A 14,600-nucleotide genomic window follows, 5' to 3' on the forward strand; every position below is an offset into this window, starting at 1 on the left:
TTTTTCTACATATATATTTGTAAATATACGTTGATAATTTAATTAGGATACATATCGGTAAATTAATAAATTATTAATATAATATAATGTTAAAATTAATTATTAATTAATTAATTAATATTTCAGTTAACGAACTACTGAGCACGCCCATGAGTTTACCAACTCAACCAACGAACCAGTCCTATTTTCGATCTTCAAATGGGTACCTAAAATTTTGATATAATTAAATATAATTAAATGGGTTAAAAATGGGGTCTCCTATTTTTCGACTAACAAAAAACCGATTTCAATTTTAAATTTAGTTTGTAAATACAATATGTAACAAACAACATTTTTATTTATAAATATGTAATTGTATTGGTTTAGTGCATACGCTTATGATTGACATTATACATTATATTATTAATTTGAACACATTAAAAAATTGCTTAGCAGCGGGAAATAATCCTAGTTAATTATATTGATACTTAATTAGATAATGTATTTAGCCTATAATTTTGAAGGTTTCTGCATGCTTGGATTGTGACTCATAGAACAGAGAAGAATTGGGATAATTTTCCTTCTTATGTAAAACCAAATTTAACTAAGGACCAGTTATGTGATCAAATTATTAAATACATTTTCCTGCATATGAATCCTACTCTGTGATTCTGCAAGAGTGTGAGTAGTATTGATATCTCTCCCTGCCTATCTTAATGGTATATTTATTTTGTCATTTTCGTCTTCCTATATGTAACAAATGTCTAATTTGCAAAATATTTCACCTATTCACAAAGAGCTTCCTCCTAACGGTACTGAATGATGGCATAAACATTAATCATTTGCATTTTTTTTAAATAGATATATTTGGATTTGGAGGTCTACGGTCAAGTTTTTTATAGAAACTGCTATAAAATCACCTGCAACCATCCATGTACCTTGTATGTCTTAAACCTATCATACTAATACATGCCTTACTTTTTACTCTACTAGTAAAAGGGCCTTCTTCAATATGGCTTTTGCTAAACAAGAAGCCGTGAATTCTAGTTAGTAATAATTGATTTTTTGCTATAGCAATAGGTCTGACTTGTTTTTGCGCCTAAAACTTAAAATTTGTGTACTTGAAACTGAGTGTTAATTTTATTTGGACTCAGACCGTCAAAAGTAGGAGATAGTAATGAATCTAAGATAAATAATCTATGTATTCTCGGGCACAATACTAGGGAGAAAAATACACCTCAATCGGTGTTCGGAAATTTGAGTTCACATATAAAGCCTAGGAGCTTTAAGTGAACAGATAGCACTTGTTTGGTTGACACGTCCGTAATCGGTATCCAAGAACTTCAACTTTTTGAAAAGTATTCATATGTGAAGTTGTTGGTTAAAAAAGAGAGAAATTATGCTTTAAAGTTGTTTTGTATGCTTTCTTGGATAATATTTTTTTTCTTCAATTACTTGTTAACTAAATTTTGTTCTCTTTACTAATCGTATTATATCTTAAAGCTTCCCATTTTGTCTATTGTAAGATTGTATTCGGTCCCAATTTTATTTGTCAGTCTATTTCGTAAATCTTAGAAATTGTTTCATTCACCTCTGCCGTGCATATACAATGTTTAATGTTATATTCTGTGGATAAGTTGGAACATACAGCACAGACATTTACATCAATTATCTACAATAGCTTTCTTGGTAACATATCTATTTATTTATACTAAACTCTTATCTCAACCTTGTATATAGGGGCATGAAGTTCAGGGCAGTGATGGTATGGAGTTGAGAGAATTAGGAACACTCTTTCCATATGCAGTACACACACTTAATGGCATCCCAAGATCATACCTTGTAACTAGGCAGAATACTTTTCTTAAGAACACACACACTGCTGTTTGAAACAAGAGAGAACAGGGTAACACTTTTTTTTATTAACTGGTTTGATAATAATTTATAATAGCAGCAGAATTTTCTAGAACAGAATTTTCTAGATGATTATTAAGTGCATGAGCCTAGTAGAATATTCTAGATGGTTATTAATTTCAAGTACATATTCAAGAACCTTTTAATACATGATTTATCTTAACAATTCTAGTACTTTCATGATACCTTCACAATCTTTCTGGAACCTTCTAGAAGTTTGCACAATATTTCAACACTCCCCCTTTGTGTGAACTTCGGATACTAAACCAAGTTGGGCTCTAAGAAACTCAAACTTCGCCTTAGGTAAAGCCTTCGTAAATATATCAGCAAGTTGTTCATTGGTATCCACTTTGATAAGATCAATCTCATTTTGCAGCACCTTCTCTCGTATGAAATGATAATGAACTTCGATGCGCTTAGTTCTTGCGTGAAATACCGGATTTGAGGCTAGTCGAATCAAACTCAAATTGTCACAATATAACTCCACCGTTCGCATAGAACCATGAGAAATATCCTCAATTAATCTTGTTAACCACACACTCTTGTGCAGCAAGTATGGCAGAATTATATTCTGCCTCCGTACTTGATAGGGCTATGGTAGCTTGCTTCTTGCTGCACCATGATTTCACAGCTGATCCAAGGTCAAAACAATAGCCTGATGTGGATCGTCTTGATGAGGGATCTCCTGCCCAATCTGCGTCAGTAAATCCACAGAGTTAAATTTTTGCACTTCGTTTATACATCAGCCCGTAGTTCATTGTATTCTTAATATAACGAAGTATTCTATTAGCTGCATCCAAATATGGCTTATTTGTTATCCAAATGCATAAACTGACTAATAACTCCAACCGAAAATGATATATATTGCCTTGTGATTGTCAATTAAATCAAACTTCCAACCAAAGTGCGATATGTTTTTTCATCCTTGAGCTCCTTTCCAGAATCGGTTCTTAACTTCAGGATTTGTTCCATTGGAGTAGTTGCTGATCTGCAATTAACCATCTTAAATTTCTTAAGAATCTTTTTAGTATAATGACTTTGAGTGACAAAAATACCTTCCTTGCACCTTGATACCTCCAAACCAAGAAAGTTTTTCAGCTCCCCTAGATTTTTCATCTCAAAACGGATAGCAAGTTCATCCTTTAATCTATTGATTTCTTGCTCATCATTCCCGGTTATTATCATGTCATCGACATATAATAACACAAGAACGTGCACCTTGGAATCTTTCTTTATGAATAAACTCGCATCAGCACTTGAGGAAGAATAACCACAAAATGATAGATATTGAGAAATTTTTCCGAACCAAGCTCGTGGTGCTTGTTTAAGCCCGTAAATAGCTTTCTTGAGACGACATACATAGTCTGGAAATTTCTTTGATTTAAACCCCAAAGGTTGCTCCATATAGATTTCCCTATCAATGTCTCCGTAAAGGAATGCGTTCTTTACATCTAGTTGCTAAAGTTTCCATCCTTTTGAGGCAGCCAGAGATAAAGTAGCTCGAACGGACGTCATTTTTGCTACGGGACTGAAAGTTTCCTCATAGTCCAGCCCGTATTTTTGGGAGAAACCACGAGCTACAAGCCTCGCTTTATATCGATCTACACTTCCATCGGATTTACGTTTGACTTTGTAAACCCATTTGCAAGAAATTGGTTTAACTTCTTCAGGTTTGGGAACTAGATCTCATGTCTCGTTCTTATGTAGTGCTGATATTTCCTCTTTCATAGCAACTTCCCAATCTGGATTGCCTTTGGCATCTTCATATGATGATGGTTCAGATTCATCAACCGGGCCAGCAAAAAAACATTCCATAATCTTATCATATTCAGCTCCAATAGTGTAGTCAGTGTATCTTTCATTCCTCTTCCGTGTTCTTTGTGATCTTCGAGGCGGATGATCGCTTCTATGAGTTTCATTATTTTCTTCATGAGTTGCTTCACTTTCACTTTCAGAATCACCGTGAGACATATTTGTAGCTGAAGGAGTTTCTTTATCATGTGCATCTTCATTCTCATCGTTTGACTGATCTGCAAGCTTTCTTAATATAGGTTGTACATAGTAAGACGATGTTTCATCAAAGACAACATCTCTTGATGTCACAACCTTAAGTGTTTTGGGATCCATGCATCGCCACCCTTTTCCATTAGGATCGTAGCCCACAAAGACATATTTTCTTGCCCTTGCATCCATTTTAGCACATAATATTTGGTGGGCCTGGACCCTAGGACCCGCCATTAGCAAGTTTTTTTACACATGTTTCTGTGGATTCTCATATATTTGTCCCGTTACTTTCTCCATATTTCCCATTGTCAATTCGCTTTCTTTTGGGGTCAATCACTACATTCTTAGGATTAGATTCCTTGTATCCCTGGTTGATATCTTTTGTTACTTATTTTCCATTTAATTTAATTTTATCCCCTATCTTCTGTTCCCTCAAATGACTTGATTTGACTAGGACCTCTCCAATCTCGTGAATCCTACAATCAACACCCATGAATCTCGCATCTCCCTGTTTTCCACCATGGGCGCTTGATGCTTCCCCTTGTTGCTTCTAGGCACCCCATGCATCCTTTCCACGACCTGCATTTCGAATCCACCTCGATCCTTTATTATTTTTCACACCTCTGGACGGTGCACGTAACCAAGTTCTGTATGCCTTGTCTATCTCTTCTCAGGATTTGAATAAACAACATCACACTCCCTTTCAAAATGTCCTATGACACTGCAAACAAAGCAAAATATACCAAGTTTTTCACTTTTAAAATTAATCCAACTCCAATTGTTTCCTTCTCGCTTTATCTTTAACCTTCGTTATAGGGGCCTTTCTACGTTCACTGCAACCCGAATTTTATATATGGTTTCCAGCCTCCTTCAAATGTTCCTGGATTTGATCTGACATACTTTCCCGTTACTGTACCTATGTTTTTCAAAATGTTCTCAGAGACAAAGCCCCTTGGCATATCATGTATATATATCATGTATATGTATCCACATTTCCATATCTTGTATCTGAACCGTAGTTGGATGTTCACCAATTTCCACTTGATGAAGCACAAGTATCTATTTTTTAATAGACCAAGGCCCTCCCTCTATAACCTTTGCCACATCCAGTTTATGATAGAATATGAGCGAGTATTTCCGACCTCCCATCTCATACACCTCCATTCCTTCTTTGGGTCGGCACTCAACTTAAGGAATTGGAAATGGAAATCTGTACTGGGATTGAACATTTGGGATGTCAATTTCAATGTGAAAACAATCTCACTTTCTTGAGTATCATTGACAGTGAAGATATTGATTGGGAGTGGTTTGAAAGCACCCAAAAGATGGAAGTTCTTAGGCTCGGGATGGATGAAGTGCCAAGTTCTGGTATGGAAATGATTACTTTAGACAAGCTACTTTGCAATATGCCTAGACTCAATTCTCTTTTCCTTGATGGCTTCTTCCTCAAGGTAATCTTTAATATCCTACTAGTAGTAAAATTGTTATTTAACTAATATAATTAGTTGTTCCAACTAAACATCTTACAAAAGTAATTTTTTCCGATATACTCAGATATAAACGTGTTTGTATGTAGATTCTTGAATCAGGTGCAGGTATTTTGAAGAAGTTCACGAGAGCTATGGAGAACATGAAATATCTGTACCTTCACCGTATTGAATTATATGATTTGATTCAGATTCAACATGTTCTTTGTTTGGTCAGAAGTTCACCTTATCTGCACACTCTTGACATCGATCTGGTGAGAACTTTTTTTCCCAATCTTATCATAATCCTAAGATAGACTTGGAATAAACTGATTTTCTTATCAATGGACAAATTATGTTATCAAATAGTAGATATTTTAGAATACTGAATATACCATATTGGCTGCATATAAATGTGACCCTAGATGTTTTTGTGTTTCAACTTGTAACTAAGTATAATTCACAAAACATACCCCATATGTTTTTCCCTCTCCTATCTAGAAAGAACTTAATTAAGCAAGGAATGAATTTTATTCAAGAATAAATGCTTTAAACCTACAATGTTAGGTATATTTTATTCTTGCTCATAAACCTAAAATACTTAAATTAGAACACTGAGTGTCGGACATGTAACCTAACTGTATTCTGACTAGGACCGATATAATCTAAAAAAAAATATAGCCCAAAACAGGCCTAAAAGAAGAGAAATGAATGAACCACCTAAAAGCCCCCCTCTGGAAGGCTTAGTCTAGTATCTACCCCTTTGTCTAGTGTCTGTTTTTAATCCAAATGTGAGTATCTACCCCTTTGTTTATGTACCTGTCTACACTCTGCATCATGCAGTAAGTTTTACACAATCTAAATTTGGAATCATATTTTCCCCTTGATTGTGTGGTCGCTCCTACTAAAAGAGTGTGAGATCCCTTTCTCATAAATACATAATCCTTTCCTCCTTTAGATTTTATGCATAATCTTTTTAACTGCAATAAAGATGACCTTACACATCGCTCTGTACAAGTGATAATCACTTTAAACTATAATTTTTATTCACTTCCACTCAAAAGTTTTCTTTGCTCTTTTGAATAATATTTTTTTTTTCTCTTCATTCTATAACAGGATTTAGTATGAACTCATGTCTCTTTAAGAATTCACATTATATTTGAAAGTTTCTCCGCTCATCTATTACAAAGTTGTATATGTTGGAATAATCTTAAATTTAGTTATTAATTATTTGTTTATTTAATTATTAGATATTTAGCAATGATTAATTATTAGAGAAAAATATTATTTTAGAATTGTTTAGTAGTGGGGTAGTGGAGTTATGGAGTAAATTATGGACATGTAATTTACCCATTAATTAGTAGTGGTTAGTTTTAGTAATAGTTAGTTTTAATATGTTTGTAAAGCCTATATAATGGCTAGTTTACCTTGAGTTTTAGGAGAGAAAAAGAAATAACAAAAAATATAGCAGTACAAGTTCTCTGCAAAATGTAGGTGTCTTTTTTTTCTGAAGTTTTTTTTCCAACATGGCATCAGAGCCATATGATCCAGGGCTTATAAAACTCTTATAAAAATACACATATACATATATATATTATCCTTAATATTTTCCATGGCATCTACAAATGCAAAAAATATGGGCATCTGTCAAAGAATTGTAGATTTCAGAATGATGAAGAAAGATTAGCACAATTGATCGAGGGAGAACCACTCCTTTAGAGTTGTGGAAAGATCCAAAGTGTTTTTGGAGAGAAAGTGCTCCAAAGTGTTTTTTGAGAGAAAGTGCTCCAAAGTGTTTTTGATGAGATAGTGCATAAAAATTGATGGTGATGAGAAGTGCATCACAGGCGAAGAGAAAGTGCTTCGTAAATTTAAGATTATGGGGGTGAATGTTGGAATAATCTTAAATTTAGTTATTAATTATTTGTTTATTTAATTATTAGATATTTAGCAATGATTAATTATTAGAGAAAAATATTATTTTAGAATTGTTTAGTAGTGGGGTAGTGGAGTTATGGAGTAAATTATGGACATGTAATTTACCCATTAATTAGTAGTGGTTAGTTTTAGTAATAGTTAGTTTTAATATGTTTGTAAAGCCTATATAATGGCTAGTTTATCTTGAGTTTTAGGAGAGAAAAAGAAATAACAAAAAATATAGCAGTACAAGTTCTCTGCAAAATGTAGGTGTCTTCTTTTTTTCTCTAAGTTTTTCCAACAGTATAAATGGTGGCATGGGGTCATAATTATATAATCAATTTATTTGGTGGCTGGTCAGGACAATTTGTCAGTTTTAGAGATTGGGTTTTATTATTCACTACTGTATCTTATTTTATATGAAGAAGTTACAACTTATTATTAGAAGATACTATATGTTATCTACAATATTTGTGATAGTAACATGAATTTTTAATGCATAGATATCCATCAAGAACTAACTGGATAGCTTCTATATTAACATTGTATATAGGATCATGGAGTACATAGCAGTGATGGTATGGACTTACTGGACCTTGCGATGTTGTCGGACCACATGATTCGGCTTGAAACCCTTAAAATATACAACTTGATTGGTTCCCGTGCCGAGTTTCAGTTCCTTAAACTTTTGCTTGCATCTTCCCCTTCGCTTAAACGGATTGAACTTAAAATGAAAGACATAGTTGATGATCCTACAGAAGAGTTGAGGATTTCACAAGAGTTGTTGCAGATCCCTAGAGCATCCAATTCTGCACAGATCCAGTGGATGTAGTAGCGAGTCTAGTGGCAGGGTTGACTGGTGTATCTTGTGCAGCAGAGCTGTAGTTCTTCTGGCTTATTTCAACAGAGCTGTAGTTCTTCTGGCTTATTTCAAAACTCTTATTAAAGTGCACATTGAACCTTTTTTTGGTGGTTGTAAAATCAATTGGTTTATAACGAACTCATCAAGGTCCCTTATAACTTGTAACCATCTGAAAGACATTTCTGCCATAGACCATACTGTTTTTGCAAACTCACATGTAAACAAGACATGAGTATCTGTTTCAGTTTCAGAATGACACCAGGGACACAGTATACTGATGTTAACCTGTTTCGTTGCCAGTGCGTGAGCTGTAGACAGACATGACTTACAAACTCGCCATAAGAAATTGGTAACCTTGCATGGTAATTTTAACGACCATAGCTTGGTCCAATACAGCTTAAGCGCATCTTCAGATTCACCTTGCATCCATCGATACCCATTCTTTACTGTAAACTCCCCTTTCTCCTCTAATATCCAAAATCATTAATGTGTGGTATCATTCATCGGCAACGGGATTTTCTTAATTAGCTTAGCATCTCGACTTTGGAAAATGTCATGAATGACATCATAATCCCATTTACGCTCGTCATCCTGCATTAAGCTATATACTGTGTTATCGTGTATCTGCACAGGCATTGGAGTCATTACATATTCATTATTCACCTCCGGTAGCCAAGGAACACCCCAAACACATATATCCTTTCCATTCCCTATGCTTTTCCGAGCCCCTGCCTTGACCACCTCTATAGACGCCAAGATACTTCTCCAAACATAACTTAAACATAACTTGGATTTGTTCCTACTTCAGCATCTAAGAAACTCGAATTAGGATAATCCTTCGGCTTCATTACTGCAGAAATTAATGGGTTAATCCCTTAAGTAATCTCTGTTGGGAAAAACAATAGAACAACAACTAAATTAACACAACGAGACAGTTATCTAACGAATAACAAGAACAAGGCAAATCACCAATAACGAAAACAAGCCACGATGATTGAAAACATTAAATAATCAGAAACTGTAAAATAAAACAAGACGAGGAAGAAAGCTTATCGTAGATGTTCAACGGCGATCAGACGTCAGTCAGTCGCCCGGAAATATGTATGTGTATATTTTCTAGAAAGAGAAGGGGGATGAGGAGGCTGCTAGGGTTTTCAAGATGTATATCCCACTTTTCATCAAAAACATTTTTCTTCTTTTTAATCCCAAAAAAAAACATAACTGATCAGTTTTAATTAACATAAATATTTTTACTTAAAACATATTTTAATATGAATATTATTTAGAATTGTAACAGTTAGACATACCCAATTTACCAAGCCGAGACCCATAAATTCTAGGCCCACTAACAAATTCTAACAAATAATATTTATATTAATATATTATATTAAGTCACTATTTATTTAATTAAAACAATAGTAAAATCTCTCACCCAGGTCGCCTCGCGTACCGAAACATTCGCCCATCGACTCGACCCGGGTCGTGGCGAGGCGAGGCGGCGGCGGCGCGCGTGTGCGTGCGCGCGAGGCCCATACTACCCTCACATGTGCATGTGTGCGTGTGTGCAAACCCACATGCCTTAGTAGTTGCACTACACTTGCATGTTATACAATATAAAGCCACCAACACTCTTTTACCATATCAATGTGGTACTCAAGTTTTTACAATTTAGTCAACCACAAACCAATTTCAAGCTAGCCATTACAACTCCACGTTTCCTTTCCTCTTGATCTCTCCCATGTAAATATGTCTCCGGACTCTTAAATATAAACCAAAACTAATACAAATCCAATTATTAAACCGAAATTATATTACTGTCAAAGGTTACAATACGGAAGCGCGGCTAAAAGCGGAACTCCAAAAGTCAATATACTTCAATCCTAAGGTCCTCGAACTCCAATGATATCTAATTCGATTTCTTAGACGAAACCTAAAAAAATGTAAGAATGAGCTGCGAAACCCAGCAAGAAACCAATCGATCTAACTAGTAGGCCAAATAACATATACAATATAACAAAAATACGATAATTATACGACACGATATTCGAAACAAACATTTTCTATACACATTCTTACTCTTATTCGACACATACGATACACATAACACATAAATAACAATAATTTAAAACCCATAATTCATGCCACGACAACTACAACCCGCTGATAACTCTTCTAAATTTTCAGAAAACTGTCACTACAATCCGGTGACCACGGTCATAAGTTCTTATTCGATATTTTCACAAACCATGGTACAAATCAAAGATCTCAAATGATCGTCTAGACATCACATATATATATTCATACATAATCTATATCACATAATACTATCAAATACATCATCATTTAGCCAAAGTTTTGATAATCAAATTTACACGTATATCACACAATTTTGAAAACACTAGAACGATCGATCGAAAACGTACCTCAAAACCTGACAAGATCTGAATATACCCTTTTTGACCCTCTAAACGATGTTTTCTTAGAAAATATAAAACACGGAAGTTGTATAGAACGAAAAGACCTTTCCGAAAAGTCTAGAATCAACAAATTTTGACTTACGATGAATTTTCTACGAATTTTACAAGATTGCTGATTTTGGTGTATAAAACCCTACGAAATTTAATAATTAAGGCGAGGAAGACGGATATGGTGTATTTATAACGATATAAAACCCTATATCTTAACCTATAAGTTATCCATATTAGAATCTTACCCAAATTTTAGTCCCATTGGTCTAATTCAATTTTAATATCCTAATATTTATCTAATTTTAATACTTTTTGTTTTATTATTTTATTATTAATCTTATTCTAAAAATTACCGGATATTACATACTACCCTCCTTAAAAAGAATTTGGTCCCCAAATTCACAACAATTCCATACATCTAGGCTCTCTAATCTCTTATAGGTGAAACTTAAACTATGGTCCACAAGATCGATGTAACACCCCCAGATCCGGGGTCGGGGATCCGGGTCGTCACGGTCTTTCTTTCCACAATATCACTTCACTTAATTAATAATAATAACCTTATGTTGTGACCCCACACTAACACACACCACAACCCGTTATAGTCTCAGAGATGAAATTTAAATAAGTACAAGTCTTTGAATCCACAATTTAAAAGTTATTACAACCCAAAATGATTACTTGATAAATTTATAGTTAATTGCCATTATCTGCCACAAGTTATAATTATACATAATTTGATTCTCAAAAATAGAATGCCTGATCTACCAATAGATCTACCTCTGCAGCTATAGCAGCCACAACATCATCGGGAAGACGCGGGACGCTTCCCACGCGCTTGCGCTGGGTCTGCTGGAGTCTGGCCATCTTTCCTAACTGTTGTTGTGTGATGAAGAAATAAAGCAAGAGTGAGCCTTACAGCTCGCAAGATAATATATAGTGATAACAATAATATAAGTATCTAAATGGATACTTACTAGAATCTTTTATCATGAGTAAGATAATTACTTACTAGATATAAGTAAAAACAAGGGATGAAGTTACCAAATACTTCACTATACTTATATCATTTATAAAGCTACTTGAACTACCACTGTTCAAAGTATAATGAGCTTTCAACAGTTCATCACATAGATGAGACTACCAGACAAGATTTGAATAGATTAAATCTTTGAAATATTATTAAAGGAAATGAAGTTATGATATACTTCATTTAGTTCTGATATATATAAATATATCCACTTATACATCTTCTTTATATATTTCCTGAAAACTTCTGTCATGTAAAGTATGAACAGAATTGCAATATCCAATAAATTTGGAAAGGAAAAGAATTTGGCATAAACCAGATATCTTGCTGATCAGGCAAAGATACCCATAAGTAACCTTTTCTACTAGTAGATGGACGAATTCCCCACTGGTCATCACCCTGGTCGCAATAGGACCTTATGCTGGACTGCCACTCAGCCACTTATGCATTTGATGGACTCCCACTGAGCCACTTACACTATCATGGACGCCCACTGAGCCCATGTTGCTTATGCCGACTCAATAGATGGACTTACTTCCCGAACATTGGGTAAGTAATCAATTCATTTACCAAAACTGCAACCTTGTTGCGAATATAAAATACACCATAGAGCCGGATCCCTCAGGTTTTGAGCGAGTATTTAAATCCCCTTAAAAAGGAAGATCTTAAATATAAAAATGAGTTTTGGGATCCGCTCTAACTTTTAAAAATCATTTTGAAGACTCGAAAACACTTTATAGAGTGTTTGGAGTAAAGCTGATTTAATGAAGTAAATCAGTCCCCAGAATATTTAGAAAATGACTGAATATTATTATTTAAATAATATTCCCATAAAGAATAATCTTTATAAAAATAATTGAATTAGAAGTATTAAAACTTATACTTGAAACGAGTATTAAATAACCAAAGATATACTTATATGAAAGTACTATCTTTATTTGAATAATCGAAAATAAGTTTGATTATTGACACCTTATTCTTTAATAAAATAGAGAATATACCTCAGCAAATAATCGGAGTCATAGATCCTCAAATGAATATTCAAATAATATTCATTAAATAATATAAACTGAGTCATAAGCCCTCAAATGAATATTCAAATAATATTCAATAAATAATATAAAAGAGTCATAAGCCCTCGAATGAATATTCAAATAATATTCAGATAAATAAATAAAAGGGTCATAAGCCCTCGAATGAATATTCAAATAATATTCAGATAAATAAATAAAAGGAGTCATAAGTCCCCGAATGAATATTCAAAATAATATTCATTTAATATAAAGGAGTCATATGCCTTCGAATAATATTCGAAATAATATTCAATAATAAAATAAAGTTAAAGTTATCGAATAAACCTTATTCGATTAATAGTTTTGAAAACTATGATCATATATATATATAAGTATATATATATATATTTATATCCATATATACAAAATCTACTCGGGATCCTCGACTCCCGGTTTTAGAAAATATTTTCACCTTTGGGTCCCTGTACTAAGGGTATATGCAAATTACCGCTATCCTCTAGCATAGGTATTATCAACTGAATCAACAGATATATATGGAAAGAATGCGAAACAGGCATGCATATATATATATATATACCATAGCAGCATGCTTCAATATATTGCATCATTTGCTAATTAACCAACATGCATCTATCGCAAGATAATGCAAATACATATATTCATCACAACAACAGTTATAACGGGTAGAAAACTTGCCTGAGCGACTTGGGGTGATAAAAGGCTCGGGACGAGTCTGGTAACCTATAAACAATAAGTAAGTTGGAATTAAACCAAAGTCACTTGTAAATCTATACTTTAACTAACTTAGACTCTAACGCTTGTTTTGCGCTTATTGATTCTCTTAAGTCACTCGAGTACCCTCGGCTCCACCATTTTTAATAAATTAACCTTTACGAGTTTTAAAGCGATTCCTTCGCGAGTGTCTTACCAACTGCCTAACACTCTTACCATAATTGTTTCATACATTAATTAACCATTTTTGGTCTTTAACCTATGTTTCAAAGTAAGGCGAGGGGAAATGATTCGTTCGCGAAACGCCGTTACTTAAAACGGTCGTTTCTCCTAAACCGTACATCGGAATCAAACGAACTACATATCAAAACGAAGCTCGTAACATGAACTATTTAAACATGGCAATGGTCATAATCTATCAGGTAGTTATCGGGTCCAAATATTATGAACAAAAGCAGTCTAAAGTAAATCGGACATTACGACGGCTATGTTTACGCGATTACCAATGTTTAAACTACTCCAATTAACCACCAACCAACTCATAACCATCAATACAACAAAACTTCACCGAAACCATACCACATCAGTCCATAATCTCCAAGGTTTTCAACTCAAACAACCACAATCAAGACCTATGAACTATAATCAAGCTTCAATTACCAAAACACTTCCAAATCAAACCAAACTACTAATAATCACAATCCATGCTTCTCATTTCACAAAACCAACCATTAAACTTACTAAAAAATAAAGTAAAGGCTAGGGTTTGAAGTTTATACCTTCCTTGGGAGGTGTTAAGTTGCTAGGAAGCCTTAGGGAGCCTCCTACAAGCTTGATCTTTCCAAAGAAATCAAGAACACAAAGTTAGGCTTTGAAGTTTTTAAAAGTCCGATTTAAAGAACTGTAAAAATGAGGGTTTTACCATGATTATTTGGACGATACTTGTGAACAATAGTTGTAGGTCATCTCAATACCTTTCCAATGAGCTATAGAACACAATATTTGAGTGAGAAATGAAGGAGATACAGCAGTTTTAGTGTGCTGGTTCTGTTTTGGCCGAGAGCATGAAGAACAATGCCTTGGTTTCTTTTTGATTTTGATGAAAAATGATTTGCTTGGCTTGGTTGGTTTGATTTTTGTGTTTGTTTTAGTAAATTACCTAGTTGCCCTTGATTTTGTGTGGTTCTCATTCAA

At 34.1% G+C, this 14,600-nt stretch overlaps 1 protein-coding gene across 1 annotated transcript; it reads left to right on the forward strand.

Moving 5' to 3' along the window:
• The first annotated feature begins 5,190 nt into the window (after window positions 1–5,190).
• LOC141668907 (uncharacterized) lies at window positions 5,191–8,402 on the forward strand. The gene is made up of 3 exons (XM_074475971.1): window positions 5,191–5,348; window positions 5,474–5,638; window positions 7,834–8,402. The coding sequence occupies exons 1-3, from the start codon at window positions 5,223–5,225 to the stop codon at window positions 8,110–8,112; spliced, it is 570 nt and encodes a 189-aa protein (XP_074332072.1). The 5' UTR covers window positions 5,191–5,222; the 3' UTR covers window positions 8,113–8,402.
• The last annotated feature ends 6,198 nt before the right edge of the window (window positions 8,403–14,600 follow it).

This window comes from Apium graveolens, chromosome 6 (genome assembly GCF_009905375.1).
Source record: "Apium graveolens cultivar Ventura chromosome 6, ASM990537v1, whole genome shotgun sequence".
In the NCBI taxonomy this organism is placed as follows: domain Eukaryota; kingdom Viridiplantae; phylum Streptophyta; class Magnoliopsida; order Apiales; family Apiaceae; genus Apium; species Apium graveolens.